Source organism: Geotrypetes seraphini, chromosome 2, assembly GCF_902459505.1.
Source record: "Geotrypetes seraphini chromosome 2, aGeoSer1.1, whole genome shotgun sequence".
Classification (NCBI taxonomy): Eukaryota; Metazoa; Chordata; class Amphibia; order Gymnophiona; family Dermophiidae; genus Geotrypetes; species Geotrypetes seraphini.
In genome coordinates this window covers 453,402,048-453,425,348 of record NC_047085.1, presented here as the reverse complement: position 1 = coordinate 453,425,348, position 23,301 = coordinate 453,402,048, and the positions used below count along the sequence as shown (strand labels likewise).

Sequence of the window (23,301 nt, the reverse complement as noted above, 5' to 3'; positions counted from 1 at the left end):
TGTTTTGGATCCAAAATAAAATCAGTGTCAGGAGACAAAACTGGCATAATGTAATCGAGTTCTGCCATAGCTGGATGAGAGCGCTCCTAAAAGGGACCTCTGCCACTGGCACAGCTGGTTTAGAAGAAACCAGTGAGCTTAACCTCAGTTCCGGGTAAGATGTCCGAATCATTGATCAAGGACAATATCAATGAGCATATAGAAAGAAATAATCTGATGAGAACAAGCCAGCATGGTTTCTGTAAAGGAAGATCAGGCCAAACGAACCTACTGTACTCCTTTGAGGAGATAAGCGAACAATTGGACAAAGGTGACCCCATAGACATCGTATATCTGGACTTCCAAAAAGCCTTCGACAAGGTACCCCATGAACGCCTACTAAAGAAACTGTGGAACCACGGGGTGGAAGGGGAAGTGCACAGATGGATCAAAAATTGGCTGGCAGACAGGAAACAGAGGGTAGGAGTAAAGGGACACTACTCTGACTGGAAAGGCATCACGAGTGGCGTCCTTCAGGGGTCAGTACTTGGACCGCTGCTGTTCAATATATTCATAAATGACCTGGAGTCAGGGACAAAATGCGAAGTTATAAAATTCACGGACGACACAAAACTCTCCAGTAGGGTTAAAACTTTGGAGGAATGCAAAGAACTACAAAGGGACCTGAACAAACTGAGTGAGTAGGCAAACAAATGGCAGATGAGCTTCAATGTAGAGAAATGTAAAGTCTTGCACATAGAGAAAGGAAACCCGATGTAAAACTACACGATGGGGGGGATGATACTGGGAGAAGGCAAACTGGAAAAGGACTTGGGGGTTTTAGTGGATAAAACAATGAAACTGGCGGCACAATGTGCAGTGGCCTCAAAGAAGGCAAATAGAATGTTGGGCATTATCAAAAAAGGTATCACTACCAGAACGAAGGAAGTTATCCTGCCACTGTATCGGGCAATGGTGAGCCCGCATCTGGAGTACTGCGTTCAATACTGGTCGCCGTACCTTAAGAAGGATATGGCGATACTCAAGAGGGTCCAGAGAAGAGCAACAAGGATGATAAAAGGCATGGAAAACCTTTCATATGCTGAAAGGCTAGAGAAGCTGGGGCTCTTTTCCCTGGAAAAGCGGAGACTTAGAGGGGACATGATAGAAACTTATAAGATCATTAAGAGTATGGAGAAGGTAGAGAGGGACAGATTCTTCAGACAAGCGGGGGCAACAAAAAAAGAGGGCGTTCGCAAAAATTGAAAGGAGACAGATTCAAAACAAATGCTAGGAAGTTTTTCTTCACTCAGAGGGTGGTGGACACCTGGAATGCGCTACCAGAGGAGGTGGTAGGGCAGAGTACAATTTTGGGTTTCAAAATGGGATTAGATGATTTCCTGAAGGAAAAGGGGATTGAAGGGTATAGTTAGAGGGTTACCATACAGGATATTAAATGATTAGGGAATAGAATGTTTTAGGTATAAGATCACTTACAGGTCATGGACCTGGGGGGGGGGCCGCCGAGGGAGCGAACTGCTGGGCATGATGGACCCATGGTCTGACTCAGCAGAGGCCATGCTTATGTTCTTATGTTCAATGTGCCTGATGGCTGTGTCCAATGAGCTGGGTCCAAAGAATATACTTTCCAGAGAAGTTGTAAAAAAGTTCGGTGAAAATTCACACCTTGTCCACTGAGTCTCCAGATTCGGAACGCAGGCGTTTAGTTCCAAACTCTAGAACAGCCTCTGGGTAAGAAATTTTTTCAAAATCACAAATCCAGGCTGGCACCCCAGCCGTGGAGGACCTGAAAGAGGTGAAGCCCGAAGCTCCTGTTCTCACCTCGGCATGCGGTATACGGTCTCTGCTCTGGCGCCAAACCGGTACAATAAATGCACACATTTCAGAGATTAGGAGCTGGGGAGTCCATCACAAACAGATTTTTAATCAAATCGAGGGTTTTGAGTCTGAAATAAAACTTTAAAAAAAAAAATTGATAAAGCCAACATGGCCACCAGCAGCGAATTTGTGCCAAAAAATGACAAAAATAAACAAAATCCTCAAATAAAAAATAGCGTTTTAGGGTTTGGGGAGGTGGAAGTCCTGAACCCTACCCTCGGCAACAGTTTTAGAGAGTTTCACAGACCACCCCCAAAGTTCCCTTAGTTTAGCCCAGTCCAGCTCCAAATCAATCACAGTTTAGCAAAACTTTTCATAGATATCTTCTTCTGTTGTTGTTCCTTTGATGCAGCAAGCTCCTCTGTAACTTCAAAATGATCATTTGTCCCACGAATGAAAATTAGAAGTTGTGCAGTATCACGAACATATTGCTTTCATAGAGTGCCAACAAAAAATAGCAAAGTTTGTTGGGGGGTTGGGTTTTGTTTTTTTTGTTTTTTTGCATTTCACATAATTCACAAGACAAATTCTTGTTACAGAAACTCAAGAAGCAAAAATATTACCATATATTCTAAAATATAAACCGGGATTTTGGGGCCAATTTATATTCGGGCCAGCGTACCCCTCCCAAAATTATTGTAGGCCACCGCCAGGCTCTGCACCCTGTTCCCCCCCTCCCACCCCCTGTCCACCTACCTCCTCTGCCAATCCTTGGTGGTCCAGAGGTGCAGCGGGCAGGAGTGAGCTTTCTGCACTCCTGCCCCTCTGCTAACCCAATCGGTGGTGGCTGTCGCGAGATCCAGTTTCTTCTGCCGCTGAGCAGGAGCGCGCTTTGGTGTTCCTGCTCGGCACTGAGTGGCTTCTTGACTGGCTCCCGCAAATTCTTGAGTTTTAGGGAAATTTAACATATGGTAACTTATGGAGATTCAGCCATCTGTTGTAATTTTCCATTTGTTCAAATTTCCTGAGAAAAATCAGATTCTCTGATCAGAGAGCTTAAACTGTTGTAAATATTGTATATCATCTTGCACTTGTCTGACCCGACCAGTGAGATCTTCCTTAACAGATTCCACAGTCTTAGTAAGATTATCTACCTTAGTTGCCATTAGTGTTACCTCCTCAAATCGATTTAGTTACTGTGGTTTCCAAGCATTAAAGGACTAACCATATGTTAGTCAGAGATACCTCCGTGGGAATAGTAGTAGTAGTATCTTCTACTGCCTTGCTCTGGTTCCTCAACATTACTGTCAGAGACACCATGCCCACGCTAGAAGATTCTCTCGCTCTGCTTCCAAGTGTGGGTGTCTTCTCAACCAGTGCCCCGATAGTCGTTGGACATGGAGGGCCATTAGGATCCAGAGGCAACAAAGAGATCTCAAGCCCTTGGAAAAGGGGCGCTCCTTCGCTCCTCTTCTCAGCAGGAACCGCTTCTCCAGCCACAATTGAAGGGTTCACCGCTACAAAGCGGTCGATCGTCTATTGCACAGGGGAGGACACGAAGACTGGCATTGGAACAGTCCTCATCACCCCCTTCCTTCTGGTATGTGGCATTGCTTGAAAAAAGCTCAAAAGAATTTTGTTAGAAAAAGTAGCAGCAAACTTTCTGTCTCAATAGCAAAGTTTTTTTGAGGAGTTTTGCAACTGCTGATGCAAATTGTCACCCATTTCTTCAATCCTTTGTGTAACTGTAGGTCCTGAAAGACTCACTGTACTAAATAAATCAGCCTTCTCGGGACACATCTCTTTGGCAACAGAAAGAAGACATTATTTAACAAACTCTCCCTCTATGAATAGTCTGCCAGTGTGCGCTATTAGCTTGGCAACTTGAAAACTTGCTTGCAGTGATGAAATATTTAGCTACTTCTGCTTCACAAAAGCATTTTGCTGAGTTGTGAATCCATTTTTCAGTTTTAATATTTTGTCTTTAATCACTTCACCAACCAAATAGCACAGTTACTTACCGTAACAGATGTTATCCAGGGACAGCAGGCAGATATTCTCACTGATGAGTGACGTCATCAACGGAGCACAGGTACGGACCACTTTAAGAACTTGGAAAGTTCTTGGCTGCCCGTACCGCACATGTGTGAGTACCATTCCGCCCAATGTAGGCGCGCAGTCCCTCAGTTAAGGTAAGCCAGGGCCTTCAGGAAAATAAATTTTCGCCGAAGTGCCCATCCCTTCTGGAGAATGACTCCAGACAGTGGTGAGAAGTGAAGGTTTGAACTGATGACCAGGTGGCAGCTTTACAGATTTCCTCAAAGGGAGTAGATCTGATGAAAGTAACAGAAGCTGCCATAGCTCTAACTTTATGGGCTGTGACATGGCTCTCCAGTGCCAGTCCGGTCTGAGCATAGCAGAATGAGATGCAGGCGGCAAGCCAGCTGGAAATTGTTCTCTTGGAAACAGGATGCCCCAACTTATTTGGATCAAAAGAGATGAAGAGTTGGGGAGAGGTTCTGTGTGGCTTTGTGCGATCCAGGTAGTAAGCCAAAGCTCGTTTACAGTCCAAAGTATGTAAGGCCTGTTCTCCAGGAAGAGAATGAGGCTTAGGAAAAAATACTGGTAGAACAATCGACTGCTTGAGGTGAAAGCCAGAGACAACTTTTGGAAGAAACTTTGGATGAGTACGGAGAACCACCTTATCATGATGAAAAACTGTGAAAGGTGGATCCGCTATCAGTGCTTGTAACACAGTGACCCTCCTGGCAGAAGTGAGAGCAATAAGAAAGACTACTTTCCATGTAAGAAATTTGAGATGAGCTGTAGCCATTGGTTCAAATGGTGGTTTCATCAAACTGGAAAGAACCACATTAAGATCCCAGATGACAGGTGGAGGCTTAAGAGGAGGTTTCACATTGAAAAGCCCCTTCATTAATCTGGAGACTAAAGGATGAGGCGTGAGTGGTTTGCCTTGGACTGGTTCATGATAAGCAGTAATAGCACTGAGATGGACTCGAATGGATGTAGATTTAAGTCCAGAGTTAGACAAAGAAAGAAGATAGTCCAATACCAACTCCACTGCTAAGGAAGTTGGATGATGATGAAGAAAACACCATGACGAAAACCTCGTCCACTTCTGTTGATAACAGTGCCGAGTGAATGGTTTCCTAGAGGCATCAATAATTTGATGAACAGGCTGAGAGAGGAGCATTTGAGTAGAGCTCAGCCCGAGAGAAACCAAGCTGTCATGTGTAGAGACTGCAGGTTGGGATGTAGAAGGGATGCTGATTCTGAGTAAGCAGAGTAGGAAACACTGGAAGAAGTATGGGTTTCCTGGAACTGAGTTGAAGAAGGGAGAACCAAAGTTGTCTGGGCCACCGTGGAGCAATGAGAATCATGGTGGCTGCTTCTCTCTTGAGCTTGAACAGAGTTCTCAACATGAGAGGAAGTGGAGGGAAGGCATATAGAAACCGACCCGTCCAATCCACGGTGGCACAGACAACATTGGTTCTCCCAGTCTTTCCATTTCCTAAAGTCTGCCTGAATTTTTTTTCAGTCCATATGTATTTTAACTTTGATCAGTTTAGGGTCATCTGCAAATTTAATCACCTCACTCATCGTTCCAATTTCCAGATCATTTATAAATACAGTCAAACCTCGGTTTGCGAGTAACGCGGTTTGCAAGTGTTTTGCAAGACGAGCAAAACATTCCCGCAAATTGTGCTTTGCAAACCGAGCGTTGACTCGATTTGTGAGCTCCCCGTCACCACCCCCGCAATGCGCCATCCCCCCCACCCCCCCCGCATACCCAAACACAATCCCTTACCTCGATCTGGCACCAGCACCAACGCACAGGACATGCTATTGCCCTAAGATCCTCCCTCTTGCCTGGGCTGGGCCTTGAGCATCTGCACATGCTCAAGGCCTTCTGGTTCTCGCTCTCTCCAAGATTCTCAGAGAGAGCGAGAACCAGAAGGCCTTGAGCATGTGCAGATTCTCAAAGCCCAGCCCAGGCAAAAGGGAGGATCTTCGGGCACTGGCACCAGCATAGGGGGGGGGCATGTGATGCAAGCGGGGGGGGTGGGGGGGGGCGATGCTGGTTTGGGGGGGAAGTTCGCGGGGGGGAGAACGATGCTGGTTCTCGGGGGAGTGGAGCAGCGCCGGTGATCTCGGGGGTGGGGGGTAAGGTGGAGCAGCAACGGTGGCCTGGGGGGTGGAAACAAATCAAGCAAGTTTCCCTTACTTCCTATGGGGAAACTCACTTTGATATACGAGCAATTTGGTTTACGAGCATGCTTCTGGAACAAATTATGCTCCTAAACCAAGGTTCCACTGTATGTTAAATAGCACCAGTCCCAGTACAGATCCCTATGGTACTCAATCACTATTAACTTCCTCCTGTTGAGAAAAATGGTCATTTAACCCCACCCCAGTGGTTCCCAAACCTGTCCTGGGGGCTCTTATGAATATTCATTGCTGGATACCCTGAAAACCTGACTGGCTGGGGAGCCTCCAGGACAGGTTTGGGAACCACTGCCCTACCCTCTGTTGTCTGTTCAATAACCAATTCCCTATCCACAACAAAATATTGTCTCATGTCCCAAGACTCCAATTTTCTCAGGAGCCTCTCATAAGGAATTTTGTCAAAAGCTTTCTGAAAATCTAAATATTCTACTGCACTGGTTCTTAAATCTGTCCTGGGAGACCCCCCAGTCAGTCAGGTTTTCAAGATATCCCTAATGAATATGAGGAGGCAGAATTGCATGCCTCCTCATTGCATACCTCTATTATATGCAAATCTGCCTCCTCATATTCATTAGGGATATCTTGAAAACCCGACTGACTGGGGGTCCCCCAGGACAGATTTAAGAACCACTGCAGTATGTCAGTTAGTTCACCTTTATCCTTGTTTATTCACAAAAAATGCAGCAAATTGTTGAGGAAAGATTTCCCTTGACTGAACCCGTGCTGACTCTGTCCCATTAAACCAGGGGTCTCAAAGTCCCTCCTTGAGGGCCGCAATCCAGTCGAGTTTTCAGGATTTCCCCAATGAATATGCATGAGATCTATGTGCATGCACTGCTTTCAATGCATATTCATTGGGGAAATCCTGAAAACCCGACTAGATTGCGGCCCTCAAGGAGGGACTTTGAGATCCCTGCATTAAACCATGTTTGTCTACATATTCTGTAATTTAATTTTTTATAATGGTTTCAACTATTTTTCCCAGCACTGAAGTCAGGCTCACCGGTCTGTAATTTCCCGGATCATCATGCTTGTTCTTGGAAAACGTGGATTTTTCCCCCATGATTCTCCTGCAACCAATACTGTGATTAAAATTTGGTATGCAGAATGGCTGCCAAGGAAAAAGTCATTAGGGCTGTCTATTGTGAACATATGTTTGTAGAGCATGCATATGTACCAAAAAATAGCTGTCTCCAATTCCTCCTAGCCACCTGACATATTTGAAAAGTTCTTAACATAATACTGAACAGCAAACATATTACAGAGGGCGAGACACAAAGTTTAATCAACATAAGTCTCTCTCCCTTTGAAAAGTAAATAATTTATGTATACTACTAGCAATCAGATGTATTATCAATTAATAAATAAAGCATTACAGTAGAATAAAGAACCTAGTTTCCTTGAGTTACAAGTGTTTACTGTTACCTCTCAACAGTGATGCAGTCATTAACAACAAATAACCTCTGATAGCTCAGCTGCAATGTAATCAGGCTCTGTAAAACAAGCAAATAAACACTGATTAACATCCTGACAAACAAATGAGAATAAAGCAAAATATACAAGTCAGCTTCAAAATATGTTACAGATCCCAAAACGCTGTAAATAAATCAAAGATGCTTTCTCTTATAAACTAAGAAACAAATACCTAATAGGATAAAGGCAGTATTTCTTGTCATACTCTATACCAAACACAAGATCATTATGGTTTTACAATATCAAAACTGTTACAAAAATTACCGTATTTTTTGCTCCACGAGATGTACTTTTTCCCTTAAAAAAAGTGGGTGGAAATATAAGTGCGTGTTATGGAGTGAATATACCCTCCCTCCCCCGGGTACCTTTTTTTAAAAAATTCTGGCAGTCCAGTGCTGTATCAGCAGGAGCTTTCCGTGCGCCTGCCCCTCCCCCTCCCTCGCTGGACGGCTGCCTCCTCTTGTGGCAGAGCGGCGCACAAGGCAGGGCGCTACTGCCTGGTCCCGTGCCACTCCCTGAATGACTGCCATCAGTTCTCACGCATCAGAGGGAACGTGCTACCGAGGTGCAGAGCGGCCTGCAAGGTTTGCTACTGCCGGCCACAATCCTCAGTAGGCTGCTTTAAAGAAGAGGAGAGCAGACGCAAACGACAAGGAAGCTGCATGCAGGACAGGGGGAGCAGGGAAGAGGGACAGAGTGGCAGGTAAGGAGTGCTGCTGGACAGGGGGAGCAGGGAGGAAGTGCTGCTGGACAGGGGGAGCAGTGAAGGGGTGCTGCTGGACAGGGGAGACATAAAACGAAGGAAGAAGGGCTGCTGCTGGACAGAGGGAGCAGGGAAAGGGTGCTGCCGGACACAGGGGAGGTAAAAGGAAAGGAAAAGGGCTACTGCTGGACAGGGGGAGCAGGCAAGGGGTGATGGTGGACAGTCGAGGAAAGAGAGAGACAGAAAGAAAGACAGACAAAAAGGGGCCAAGGAGAGAGAGAAAGAAGGAAAAATTATGTTCTTACCTGTTAATTTTCTTTCCTTTAGACGCAGCAGATGAATCCAGAGACCAATGAGATAGCTCACATCTACCAGCAGGCGGAGATAGAGAAACTGATTAACAGGTGGTCCTATTGGCTGGCACTCCTCCTGTTTATCTAATATAGCTCCTTGCCCAAGCATCCGTAACCATCAATAGGCATAGCATGTAAAAAGCTTCTTTCCCATAACAAATCTCAAAATGCAATAATACAGAAAACAACCTGTCATAATAACAAACTGCGAAAGTTGCAAAAGAAAAAACCGAGAGACAATATCCAGAAAGGGTGGGGCTCTGGATTCATCTGCTGCGTCTAAGGGAAAGAAAATTAACAGGTAAGAACATAATTTTTCCTTCCCTAGCAACAGCAGCAGATGAATCCAGAGACCAATGGGATGTAGCAAAGCAATCCTCAATCTGGGTGGGAAGCAAACGCCGCCTCCGCAACAACCGAAGCACAATACGCCCCTACCACATGCGCCCCCACATCCAAGCAGAAATGCGGAGAGAAAGCACTCTCGGAAGACCAATTAGCCGTGAGACAAATCTCCTCCAAGGAAAAAACCTCCGGGCCAAGCCCAAGAAGTAGCCATCGCTCTGGCGGAATGGTCATAAAGTTCTTTCGCCAACCGCTTCCCTGCCAGCAAGCAAGCATAAAGAATGTCCTCCTGAACCCATTGAGCGATGGAGGCTTCGGACGCCGCCATACGTTTGAGGCGTCCCTTGAAGAATACAAAAAGGAGATATAAACAACTAAAAGTCGTTAGAAACCGAGCTCGCGGAGAACGCTACGTACGTATCAAAAAATGCAGTTAATAAAAGCACTGCTCCCAATTTCTCCTCCCAGGAAGAAGGAAGGAAAAGCGAGCATGACATAAAAGAAAGGATGACACCCCCCTAGAAAGAAATAGTGATACCATCCGAACTGATACCCCATATTTCGGAAATCAGAAATAGGAATCCCCGTTAAACAAGGTCTGCAACATAGAAAACTGCAGAGCTGAAGCCATGGCCACAAGAAACCCCATGTTCAACAGCACAGCCTTTCAGAGTCCCAAAAGACAAGGATGAAATGAAGCCTTCGGTAAACTGAGAAGAAGTACGTGAAGATTGTACTCCAAACCGGGCTTTCTAAGAGGTGCATGAATATACTGCACTCTGTTTAGGAACTGAACTACATGAAGCTGAGAAGTAAGCGAAGAGCAACATACCTAGCCCTTGTAACAAGCCAAGAATGGCACTAGAAGCTGAAGGGAATTGAAAGCTAAGCCCTCGGCAATACACTTGTGCCAAAAAGGAACTCTGGAGTGTTTCAAACGTTAAGAAGCACCCAAGAAAGGAAAAACCTCCAAAAGGAAGCAGAAGCCACAGGAGAAGACGTCCGTAGCACCTGGATAAGAGAAGAAACAACCTGCCTCGCTTAACCCTTACACGTCAACCAAGATTTTTCAAAAAACTAGATCGTAATACTAAAGTAGTACAAATATCCATGTTGATCGGACCCTAGGCAAGCAAAGCCGGAGATACCAGGAAACTTCTTAGTCCGGCTGTCGCAAGACTCATCAAATCCACATAGTAAGGATGGCACCGCCAATCCAGAGATTCTACAAATACTGTGCCCAGAAAGCGAGCTCGAGATGGCAAATCCAAGCCATCATCAGCCAGCGGAAAACACTGAAAAAGAGAAGGCAGAGGCGAGAAAGGAGCCATGCAGCTACCCCCTCTAACTCCCACTTCCTGGGCCCGCCGAAGAAGCTAGGAAGCTTAGAATTGAGAGACGAGGCCATGAGGTCTAGGTCAAGGAGATCTCACGTCCATAAAAAGAGCTAGAACGCCTGAGCCACAAATCTCAATATCCAGGATGCAGAAGATTACACTATTACTAACATGCACACTTTCCAGAGTGTACACAGCGCTGTACACTGTAACATATAAGAAATGGGCCATGCTCAGATTCCGTGGAGAGAAAGTCTATCCAAACTCTTATCATGATCCATAAAAGGATCTGCCAACAGAAGACGAAGATGAGAGTCCACCCATTGAAGCAGACCAACTTCACCTGCCAACTGAGTACAACACCTACTGCCCAAGCTGTAGAGAAATACCCCCATCATAATACTGTCCAAAAGGACCCTCAGCGGCAATCCGGAAGAATGATCAGAAGCTCCAGAAAGGTAGCCTGACCCTGCTCAAGAGTAGAAGAATGAACAAGTACTGAGTCGCCTCTGAAGACCAGACTCCTGGAGCTGAGGATGGAAGCCACCGAGCTCCCCAACCCGACAGCCCGGGATGGTCGGTGGTCATGAGCTAGTCCAGCAAAGACCGAGGCATGTCTTGAAAAGAGAAATCGCGCTGAGCCACCAAATCATACAGAGCAATACAGGAGGAGCATACCAAATAATTGGAGCCCTGAGATACCAGGAACCACCGGAACAAAAGCGACTGCTGTAGCGTAAGAAGGGGAAAGCAAGCCGAAGTTCCCAGTGGAGTCAGCAATATGGATCACAGAAACTGTACAGAATCCCATACTCTTGGTCATGGTAAGCGAAGAAGAATACCAATCTGAGACCGAGACCTCACACCCAAGTCTCCGGAAAGAAACATATGTCTCTCCTATATGAATAAAAACATTACCCCGATATACCTATAAATAGTACAGGAGAAAAGAGCGCTGTGCAAATTCGAAGATGCACATGTAAAGAACTGAGGAAAAGATACCACCCTTTTCGTGTCAGTCAAATGGCCCGACTGGAAGTCGTCCGAATCAAGCAGGCAGTCAAGAAGAAATTAGATAAATCGCCTGGTAGCGCCAAAACGGTACCACCGCCCACATCACCTAAAACGTTCGTGAAGCTTTGGGTAGGCTTTGGCATGTGCCAAAACCGAAAGCGCTGCTCCAGGGGAGGCAGGCAAACCAAGTGCCGATTCGGAGTCCATAGAGAAAATGTAAATATACTACCATGTTGTCTGCAGAAATGTGTAACCCCGAGAAACTAATTCAGAAGAATGGGATCCAGCCTGCCCAATGCCCCCGTCTCGGGCACCATGCAGTAAGTGGAACAATGTCCCTTAGTTCCCGAAGAACTACAAGAACTGTCCTGAGGACCAGTAAAGGGAAACACCAAACATAGAGACTCCAAGAACGAACTGGAAACCTGAGGAGGATGCAAAGATGCAAGCATCCTGAAAAATCTTCACAGCCCCCTGACCTGACATTATAGCATCTTCTCCCTCATGAGAAAGCCTGAAGAGTCATTGAAAGAAGTCAAGATCCCCTCAGAATAAAGTGCAGAAGGTCAGGGAATGGCAGGATGAGACTGTAGGAACTGCAAGAAGATTCTCCTAGGAAAATTCAAGTTTCACAATGTAAAGAGGAATATACTGGAACCATGAAAACAGTACTAACCCCATGCAACATGAGCGAAATATGTATATCCTTTAAAGTGAATACATACTACACTCATCAAGATGCTGCATCTACCGCCCCGTGGAAAACAACAGCATCCTTACAGGTATCAGACAAAGCTCACATCACTAATGAGAGCTTCAGGGATGAGGCTAACAGCCACATAGCGCGTGATCCGCCGCGGGTTTGATAGAATAGGTAACTGGCTCCTGGTTAAAAGGGGACTGGCAACTCCCGAGGGGGTCGCCAGGAGTGCCAAACCACGAGGAAAACCAGCAAGAAAGGCGAACAACCGGGACTTACACTGCCTGTACACTAATGTTAGGAGCCTAAGGGCTAAAATGGGAGAGCTGGAAGTATTAGCCAGCACAAAGGGCCTAGACATAATTGGAGTCACAGAAACGTGGTGGACTGATGACAATGAATGGGATGTGGCTTTACCAGGGTTCAAACTCTACAGGAGAGATAGGTCACACAAAAAGGGTGGAGGAATAGCGCTATATATAAAAGATTCCATACCTTCAACCAGGATGGAAACAACAATAAGGGCGGATGACTTAGAATCACTATGGGTTAAGCTACCAGGAGGAACAGGAGCCGACATAAAATTGGGTCTGTACTATCGCCCACCTGGCCAATCGGAAGAAATCGACCAGGACCTGGAGGCCGAACTGAGGCAGTTATGCAAAAGCGGAAGTGTGGTGGTGATGGGGGACTTCAACTACCCGGGAATAGACTGGAGCATCGGACACTCGAACTGCATGAGGGAGACCAAATTCATGGAGGTCACGAGGGACTGTTTCATGGAACAGCTGGTCACGGAACCAACACGGGGAAATGCCACTCTTGACCTAATCTTCAACGGACTAGGGGGACCCGCTAAGGAGGTGGCGGTACTAGCCCCACTAGGAAACAGCGATCACAACACGATCCAGTACATGCTAGAAATTGGATCATCAAAGGTGAAAAGAACCACAACGATAGCACTCAACTTCAAAAAAGGGAATTATGATGCCATGAGGAAAATGGTGGGGAAGAAACTCAACGATACCGCAAGGAAGATGAAGTCCGTAGAAAAAGCCTGGACCCTACTCAAGGGCACGGTGCACGAAGCACAGAACATAGGTGTGTCCCCAAGTTCAGGAAAGTGTGCAAAAAAAATAGAACAAAAAACCCAGTGTGGATAACAAATGCAGTGAAAAAGGCGATAAGTGATAAGAAAGCATCATTCAAAAAATGGAAAAAAGACCAGACAGAGGACAACCAAAAGGAGCATAAAAAACACCAAAAGGAGTGTCACCGAGTGGTTAGGAAAGCAAAAAGAGAATATGAAGAAAGATTGGCAGGGGAAGCAACAAACTTCAAATCATTCTACAGGTACGTCAAGGGGAAGCAACCAGCTAGGGAGGAAGTGGGACCCTTGGATGATGGCGACAGAAAGGGAGTGTAAAAGAGGAAAAGGAGATAGCGGACAGGTTAAATGAGTTCTTCACGTCGGTTTTCACAAGGGAAGACACAATCAACATTCTGGAACCCGAGGAGATCGTAAAAGGAAATCAGGATGAAAATCTGGTCCAACTAGAGGTGAGCAAGGTGGATATCCTCAGGCAGATAGACAGGCTAAAGAGCGACAAATCGCCAGGACCGGACGGCATTCACCCAAGGGTACTCAAGGAACTAAGGAACAGAAATAGCTGAGCCACTTCAACAGATATGCAACCTATCCTTAAAAACTGGAGAGATTCCGGAGGACTGGAAAATAGCAAATGTCACGCCCATCTTTAAGAAAGGCTCAAGGGGAGACCCGGGAAACTTGACCTCGGTCCCGGAAAAGATGATGGAAGCGCTGATTAAGGACAGCATCTGGGAACACATCAAAAACAATGGGCAGCTAAAGTCGAGACAGCATGGCTTCTGCAAGGGCAGGTCATGCCTCACGAACTTATTATACTTCTTTAAGGGGGTAAACAGCCAGGTGGATAAAGGGGAACCCATAGACATCATTTACCTTGACTTCCAAAAAGCCTTCGACAAGGTACCACACGAAAGACTGCTAAGGAAGCTATGGAACCATGGGGTGCAAGGGGTGGTCCACCGATGGATCAAAAACTGGCTGGCGGACAGGAAACAGAGGGTTGGAGAAAAGGGCCATTACTCAGATTGGAAATGGGTCACGAGCGGAGTTCCGCAGGGGTCGGTGCTGGGACCGCTTCTGTTCAATATATTTATTAACGACCTGGAGGCGGGAACAAAATGTGAGGTTATTAAATTTGCGGATGACACTAAACTATACAGCAGGGTCAAAATCATGGAGGACTGCGAAGACCTCCAAAAAGATCTGACAACGCTGGAAGAGTGGGCCAAAAAATGGCAAATGAGCTTCAACATAGGGAAATGCAAGGTCATGCATGTTGGGAAAAAGAACCCGATGTTCACTTACAAGATGGGGGGATCACCGCTAGTAGGTGAGCAACCTTGAAAGGAACCTGGGAGTGATGGTAGACAACATTGAAGGCGTCGGCGCAGTGCGCCACAGCCTCAAGGAAAGCGAACAAAATGTTGGGTATCATTAAGAAAGGTATCACGACCAGGACGAAGGAAGTCATCCTGCCACTGTATCGTGCAATGGTGCACCCGCACTTGGAGTACTGTGTCCAGTTCTGGTCGCCGTACCTCAAGAAGGACATGGCGGTACTTGAGAGAGTCCAGAGAAGAGCAACTAAGCTAATAAAGGGTATGGGGGACCTCTCATATACTGACAGATTGAAAAAGCAAACCCTGCGAATATGTAAAACCTGCCCTATAGGTAGATTGAACCGCAGTTTAAACGGATGAAAGCTATTAAAATGCAGTATGATGGAGAGATCACGTGATGCTGTGAGCTGGTCGGCTGTGAGATCGATCGGCTCCGGAGCCCTGCCCCTCATCCAGCCTAAAAATAGCGCTTAAACGTGAGCGGATTTAACCCCCTTTGCCAGCAAAAGAATTTTCAATATATGGACAGATATTTGACTCCTCCGGCGGTTCCCATGGCATCGAAATCGGCGAAAAAGGAACGAGAAAAACTGCGGCCTGGGGAAGACAAAATGGCGGCCGCGCCTCGTGCTGAGGCGCCGGCAGCGGCGTTCACCCCTAAAATGCTTGCGGAGCTGCAAAACATAATTTTACAGGCATTGGGGTCGCGGATGGAGCTCATTTCAACTCAGTTGACCAAGTTGGAATCTTTACTGGAAGATAATTCAACACGAGTAACTGAATTGGAGACGCGGGTTTCGGCAGTGGAAGATGGGGCCACGGCGATGGAATCCACAGTGGCATCCCTCACCACGCAGCTACGATCTTGCCAAGATAAGCTAGAGGACTTGGAGAACCGTTCTCGCCATGGGAACCTGCGCTTCATTGGACTACCTGAAACCGTATCTGACACAGTGCTATTATCAGTGGTGGAGTCCTGGTTGGCAAGTGAGCTCCCCATGCCATCTTCCCTGGGCCCGGCCCGTTTTGAAAGGGTGCATAGGGTGGGTCCTAGAGTGGGACCTGAACAAAGACCCAGAGTTGTCATTGGAAAACTACACAACTATCGTCATAAAGTGGAACTGCTGAGAGCCTTTCGTGCCCGACGAGAGCCATTGACCTATGAAACCTTACCGGTGCGCATTGGTCAGGATTACTCTGCTGCGCTGACTGACCGGCGCAAAGTCTTTCACCCTCTTTGCGCTAAGCTGGTGGAACAGAAGAGGCGATTTATGTTTCTTTATCCTGCAGTACTAAAAATACACCAAAATGGGAAATGGCACGTGTTTGACTGCAGATTCAGCTGGGGAGTTCATTAATCGTGCTGAGTCCATTGCTGGAGCTACTTGAATACTATGTACTGTGTTTATTGCAATGCTGGTATTGGGGGTTTGCAATTACTGATGGTTATTTATAAGCTGTATGTGCAGTCTGTATTACTTTCTGAGGAAGGCAGGGATCTGATAGCCTCACAGACGTGATCTGCTATCCTAGGACCTGGAAGGTTTTAGGTTAGCCCAGTATCTGTTTAGGCGGGGGGATGGTATGGTAGGAGAGGGAGGGGGGTTTGGGGGTGGTTTATGTAGGGGTGGGGGGGGAGTTGGGTTTGAGTTTTGGGGTATCAAGCATGCAGCATATCTTTATGTTTTCCATTCCAGTGCAGTTTCTGAGATCACCAGGTATTGGGCTCACTTTAGTTTCACCTATGGACAGCTTTGTTTTGCATTCTCCTTGGTCTGGCTGGGAGCCTGGGAGATCCTGTGAGTGGAACTGGGTGGTTACTTGCTCATTTCCTTATCCATGAATTCTCATACTTTTCGAATATTATCCTGGAACGTATGTGGTATAACCTCCCCTGTTAAGAGAAGATTCTTCAGCGTCTTCAGCATCATAAGGCCTGAAAAATAAAGAAAATCCGACAATTTTTTTTTTTTTTTAAATAAAAAGGAAAGTAACCCAAAGGGAAAAAAGAGAAAAACAATGAAAAATTACGCGAGCGGGAAGGCAGGAATTGATTTTTCAACGGCCGTTGAAAACACATGCGTCTTCTTCGCTCCGCGGAAACGAAGAAACTGGGGACCACGCTCTCCTCCGTCGAGCGGGAAGGCACCCGCGCATGCGCGGTGCGGTCAACTAGAACTTTCTAGTTAAAAGTGTCCGTACCGGGGCTCTGTCGGTGACGTCACCCATGCGTTAAGAATATCTGCCTGCTGTCCCTGGATAACCTGTGAGTGGAACTGGGTGGTTACTTGCTCATTTCCTTATCCATGAATTCTCATACTTTTCGAATATTATCCTGGAACGTATGTGGTATAACCTCCCCTGTTAAGAGAAGTAAGATTCTTCAGCGTCTTCAGCATCATAAAGCTGACTTAGCCTGTTTGCAGGAGACAAGACTTTCTGATGTTGAACACGCCAAGCTTCTTAGAGGATGGGTGGGACAGATTTTTTGTTCCTCCTCCTCTATTAAGAAGGCAGGAGTGGTGTTGTTGGTACGAAGGGGATTCCCGGGTAAGGTGGAACAGCTTTACCGGGATGCATTGGGAAGGATTTTACTGTGTAAGGTCACTATGTCGGGGTCCGTCATTAATCTGTTAATGCTTTATGCCCCTAATCAATATGATCACTCCTTTTTCACTTCCACAGCGGGTGTGGGCGTCCGTGATCCTACCAACCCTCTTATAGTGTTAGGTGACTTTAACCAGGTCCTGGACCCCACTTTGGACAGAACGGGACCGGGTTCCTCCCAGCAAATTGGCCCCACGAAAGGCATTCCATACTTATGTGACACCTTGGACCTTATTGATCCGTGGGGTGTACTTCACACCACGGAACGGGATTACACCCATCAGTCCCGTGCACATCACACGTTTTCACGCATAGATTACATACTAACATCGACTGCTTACTTATCTAAGATACAAGCATCCGAAGTGGGACCTCTTTCTGTGTCGGATCATTGTCCTATTTGGTTAGATATCTTATGTGGCACGGAGAACAAGCACGGGAGCATCTGGAGGTTCCCATCCTACTTATTCAAAAATTTGAATTTTCAGACATATCTCACGCAGAAATGGGATGATTATATGGCATTCAATGCACAACATCGGAACACACCCTTGCTCTTTTGGGAGGCCGCCAAATCTGTACTCCGGGGGGATATTATTTCCTATGTCTGTGCCCATAGAGCCCGCCTTTCCCGGGGACTTCTTCACTTGGAGGGGGAGTATAAGCGTCTGAAACGTGCTCACCTTGCACATCCCTCTCCTCAATCTCAGGAGGCTATGGTGGCGGCACAGTATGCTTTGAATACTCTATTACATGAACGCACGCAACATTATTTTCACCATTGTAAGTTTAAATTTTACAAGTTTGGGAATAGAGTGGGGCGGCTCTTGGCTAATTTGACTAAACCTCACCGCTCTAACCATCACATTTCTCGTATTTTGTTGTATTCGGGTGAGGAGCTCACATCTACTCCTGCCATAGCGGATGGTTTCCTTAAACACTATAGGGAATTTTATGCCTCCAGGGACGGGCAGGGGGGAACAGACGCAGAGGACTATTTAACGGATGCTGGGGTTCCCCGATTGACTTCTCCTGATCGTCATTACTTGAATCGTCCTATACAGGGTAAGGAACTTCAGGGAGCGGTTAAACAGCTTAAACAGGGCACATCGCCAGGCCCCGATGGATTTTCTCCAGAGTTCTATAAACTTCTTTTTCCCTCCCTTTGTGGTCCTTTAGAAGCATATTATACAGCGGCCCTTGAGGGTGGGTCCTTTCCGTTGGGGGCTAATCAGGCATTTATCACTTTAATACCTAAACCGGGTAAAATTGAGACGGATATTGAATCCTATCGACCCATATCTCTAATCAATGTAGATATCAAAATACTGGACAAAATATTGGCCAACAGACTAGCGACCCTGTTGCCCACTTTGATAGTGCAGGAACAGGTGGGTTTTGTACAACACCGTCACTCGGTCCTAAATGTTCGTAGATTACTCACTGCTCTACAGCGTTCAGGGGATTCTGAGCTTCCGGGAATACTGGTGGGCTTAGATGCAGCAAAGGCTTTTGACCAGGTTAATTGGGGATATCTATTCCGAGTACTCACATATATGGGTTTCGATGGGTAGTTCTTGGATATGCTTCACTTGCTTTACACAGACCCAACAGCTTTCATTTTGGTCAATGGTACTCGTACACCTGTTTTCCAGATAGCGCATGGGACGCGACAAGGTAGCTCGCTTTCCCCTCTTCTTTTCTTGCTGTACTTAGACCCTCTTCTGCGTACTATCATGCGGGATGATATTATCCAGGGCTTACCTGAGGGCAATTCCCAACTGAGAGTCTTAGCTTATGCGGATGATCTTTTATTAACTCTGGGATCTCCTGAACTTTCTCTTAATAGAGCTTTAGACTTGCTGGATGAGTATAGTATGTACTCGGGTTTGGTATTAAACAAATCAAAGTCAAGGTTTTGCCTTTGACTCCGGAGGTACAGACACAGTGGAGGGGGTCTTTTCCTCTCACATGGGCATCGGGACATCTTACCTATTTGGGTATTGTTATTTCCCCTGACCTTTCAAAACTATATGCTCTCAATATAAACCCTCTAGTTCTTGCCACAGTACAAAAATTGGAGAATTGGAGGGTTTTTCCGCTTTCTTTAATGGGCAGAATAGCATTGTATAATATGGTACTTGTGCCCCAGTGGCTCTATGTGTTTCAAATGATACCTGTATTATTATCCTCCCGTCATGATAAACTACTAGGGAAATGTTTACAAAAGTTCCTGTGGAACAGGAAGAGAGCACATTTGTCTTTGACTCATCTGGCGCGCCCTAAGGATCGCGGTGGTTTTGGCCTCCGTAGTCTTCGTTTATTGTCCCGGGCGTGCCAGATGAGACATCTGAACGACTGGTATCGGGGGACCAATCACTTTTCGGCTTCCAGACAGGAATTGTCACTTTGTGCTCCATACCATTTTATGGTAGTTATCTGCTGCATGTGTCTCACCTGCCACGGAAAACTTCATCGGCACGAGATTTGTTTCTACTACCCTTGCGACGCCTTTGGAAATTATTGTGTAAACAGCTCCAGATTACATCTCAGGTGACTCCTTACTTACCACTGCGGGGTAATGGTGACTTTACAGCGGGCATGGACCCCGTTTCCTCTCCAGTTTGGACATTACAATCTAACCAATATGTTTTTCAAATGGTACATTCCAATGGCTCTTTGAAATCGTTTGAAGAACTTCAGAGGGACCATGGCTGGAGGCCTATTGACTGGCTTTCTTACCTTCAACTTTCCTCTTACATTAGCTCCCTGCCATAGGACTCCATCGCGGACCGTTGTATGGAACCCCTTTCTGAAGCGTTGAGTCTGTCTGCACAGGTACCGATTCCATTGAGATTTCATCATCGCCATCTTCAGGAATGCCTGGGCGAGCCTTCCTATGAATCCTATGCTTTAAAATGGTCACAGGACCTTTCTTGTGACGTGACAGCTGCCATGATCCGCAGGGGGGTCTTTCGGACTGCTCGTGTTTCGCACAATGTGATTCTGTTTGAAATGAACTATAAATTTTTGCACCAGTTGTACGGATCTACTTCATACCAATTTTGGGCAAAGATGTGTTTGTCAGATCGCTGCCTTAAATGTTCTCATTCTCCTTCTACTCTTGGACATCAGTTCTGGTCTTGCCCTCGGATTCATGCTTTCTGGCAACAGCTGTGTACTCATATTCAAACCATGTGGAATTACAAATTTTCCTTGGATCAGATGATGCTGTTTACACTGGATCATGTTCCCCTGTCAGCTCCAAAGGGGTTTCGGAGCTTTCTTGCTCGTTCTGTGTTATTGGGGAAGAAAACTATTTTACTCCACTGGATTTTGTCTGACTCTCCGACGCTTTCTCGTTGGCGGACTCTGATGATACAACAAGCCTCCATGGAGCGATTATGCTTTTCCACGTTAGACTCAGCAATGGGCAGGTTGTTTTGTCAATGTTGGGCACCTTTCTGGGACACTTTAACTTCAAGAGCTTGAAATCATCTGTTAAATGTATGAATATCTAATTGAGACTGTACTGGAGTGGATTTTTAGTTGTATTTCTTTTCTGTTTGGGATATGGGAGGGGGGTAGGGGTGGGTGGGACTGGATTATGGTGAATTTGAGCTGTAATTTGGTATTCACGATTCCTTGTTGTACACCATGTACATTTGAGTGTTTGTTATTCCATTTTTGAAAAAATTTAATAAAATATATTTCTAAAAAAAAAAAAAAAAAATGCAGTATGGTGTTGCGGGTGACTGGCTTCCTCTAGAGGGATGTGGTAATACTGCCCCCCTGCACTTGGACCGTAATGTCCAAAAAATCAATTTTCGTTTGATGGCATGACATAGTGAATTTTATATTAGAATCCACTGAATTCAAAAATTCCAAAAAGCAATCTAGTTCTTGTCTAGTGTTGTGCCAGATGAAAAATATATCATCCAAAAATCTGCCCCAAAAACAAATCTGGGAATTCCATATTGATGTATAAACCCAAGTTTCTTCAAACCTTGCCATATAAAGAGCAGCTACAGAGGGGGCCAAAGTGGCACCTTTCGCCACCCCCTGTGTTTGCTGAAAAAATTGATGTTGGTATTGGAAATAGTTCCTTTTGATGACCCAAAAGGCTAACTGCATGAGGAATTCAGTGGATATGCGGTGGGTGTCTCTTTTTTGGAGCGACTCTCTTATAACCTGAAGTGCTTCATCCTGGGGAAACTGCGGTTCAATCTACCTATAGGGCAGTTTTTACGTATTCGCAGGGTTTACTCCTCTATGGGGGAGTATAGAGTACAAGCTAAGAAATTGGCAGATAGACTCCGGGCTAGGGGTTACCCAGAAAGATCCATTAAACAGGCTTACAATAGGGGTAAATATGCGCAGAGGGATCTACTTCTGCAGGAACCATTAAATAGTCCTCAGAGTGACAGCGATCAGCTTACATGTGTTCTCCCTTTTTCAAGGGCAACTAAAATGGTGGTAGATATGTTTAGAAAATATTGGTTCATAGTGCAGCCACATAAACCTTTGGAGGTTTTCCCCAGGAGAGCTTACTCTCGGGGGATCACATTGGGCCAATGGGGCACCATGGGGCATGTGGTAGGTGCCAGTGGTGCCCCTCCACCATCCTGGGGGACATCTGGAAGGTTCCAGGGAGGATGTTATCTCTAAGATCTAGACATAATACTGATTGCAACACCCAGGGTGCAGTTTTTGCCATCATCTGTCCTTGCGACCTTATATACGTGGGTCGTACCAATAGAAAAATAAAAACACGGCTGACAGAGCATAAATCTCGCATATTGAATAAGGTAATACAAGCGCCCCTGGTAGAACAGTTCATAGACAACGGCGCGAAAGACAAAAGCACGCGCCAACAATTGAGCGCAGCGCACGCCGCCGCACCGCTCTAAATTAGTTTTTAGGGGCTCCGACGGGGGGTTTTGTTGGAGAACCCCCCCAGTTTACTTAATAGACATCGCGCTGGCGTTATGGGGGGTTTGGGGGGTTGTAACCCTCCACATTTTACTGTAAACTGAACTTTTTCCCTAAAAACAGGGAAAAAGTGAAGTTTTCAGTAAAATGTGGGGGGTTACAACCCCCCACGCCCCCCACAACGCGGCACGATATCTATTAAGTAAAGTGGGGGGGTTCCCCCCCACGCCCCCTGTCGGAGCGCTAAAAACAGTAATTTAGAGCAGCACGGCAGCGCGCGCTATGCTCAATTGTCTGGGCGCGTCTTTGTCCCGGCGCACTTTTGACATGACACCGGTAGAACGTTGGTTGAGACTCAATCACACCATAAACGATTTGAGATGGCGTGTCATTAATAAAGTGATAGGGTGGGATGGAGGGGGCGATCAGGTTAAGCTTAATGAGAGCGAACAAAGATTTATTTTCATGCTGGACACTATTGAACCCCGCGGGTTGAATAGCGAAATCGAGTGGGGATCGATGATGTAACTTTGCTCGGGACCAATGAGCTGCAGGGGGCGGGTGCAATGTTTGTAGAGAGGGAGGATTTAAATCTGGAGCTAAGGACGCCGCCGCCATCTTTTCTCACAGTAAGATTGGAGTCGGATGACAGCGGCAGCCTTGGTGAGTGCAACATATAGAAATTGTAAGAGGTATGAAGAAACTTGATAGGAGAGGGGCAGGACACAATTGGATGTGACAGCTTCTGTTCTATATTTTGCAGGGAGACCCTTGATAAAACACTTGTTAGTGTGAAACATGTCGGGTCTGACTCCCAGGTTTTGGCTGAGATAAGTATTTATTACTTTTAAAATTCACACCATAATATTGAAGAGATGAAGTGATTTATTTAAAATTATTTATTCTACAAAACATTTAAAGAATATTAGAAAAAAAGAAAAAAAGGTTAAAAAATACTACAAATGGAAAGCCAATGATGAGGCACCACAATATGCTTCCCACAGTATAAATCATTACAGCGGAGGAGTGGTGGGGCTGAGGCGTCTTTTTGAAGCACGAGATGTTTGAATAAGTGATGTATTAACTTCATATACGTTCAGACTGCAGCATATACTAATCAGGATCATACTAGGCTGAACAGAACAGTCATTTATTAATATTTGCCAATTTTAGTGAGCTCGGCATGAAAAAAGGCATCAAGAGAATATGGAGACTTGGACAAAACAATCGAAACCGCGGAAGTGGGGACCTCGATCAAGGAGTCGGTGGTCTAGTAGAACTGGAAGGTGTAGATCGAGGCTTAGTCAAAGAAGGGCGTTC

The 23,301-nt window shown here is 45.9% G+C and overlaps 1 protein-coding gene across 6 annotated transcripts in view; it reads right to left on the bottom strand.

Moving 5' to 3' along the window:
* CREM (cAMP responsive element modulator) overlaps nt 1–23,301 on the bottom strand; it is a 225,475-nt gene that overhangs the window by 189,234 nt on the left and 12,940 nt on the right. For 4 of the 6 annotated variants that reach the window (XM_033931521.1, XM_033931522.1, XM_033931520.1 and 1 more), the window contains exons 2-3: nt 7,492–7,559; nt 7,070–7,136 (exon numbers count right to left, since the gene is read on the bottom strand). In XM_033931521.1, coding sequence (XP_033787412.1) covers nt 7,070–7,136; nt 7,492–7,513 — 89 coding nt within the window. In that variant the 5' untranslated portion in view covers nt 7,514–7,559. The remainder of the gene's footprint in view (nt 1–7,069; nt 7,137–7,491; nt 7,560–23,301) is intronic. The other 2 variants (XM_033931524.1, XM_033931523.1) reach the window with 1 other exon arrangement.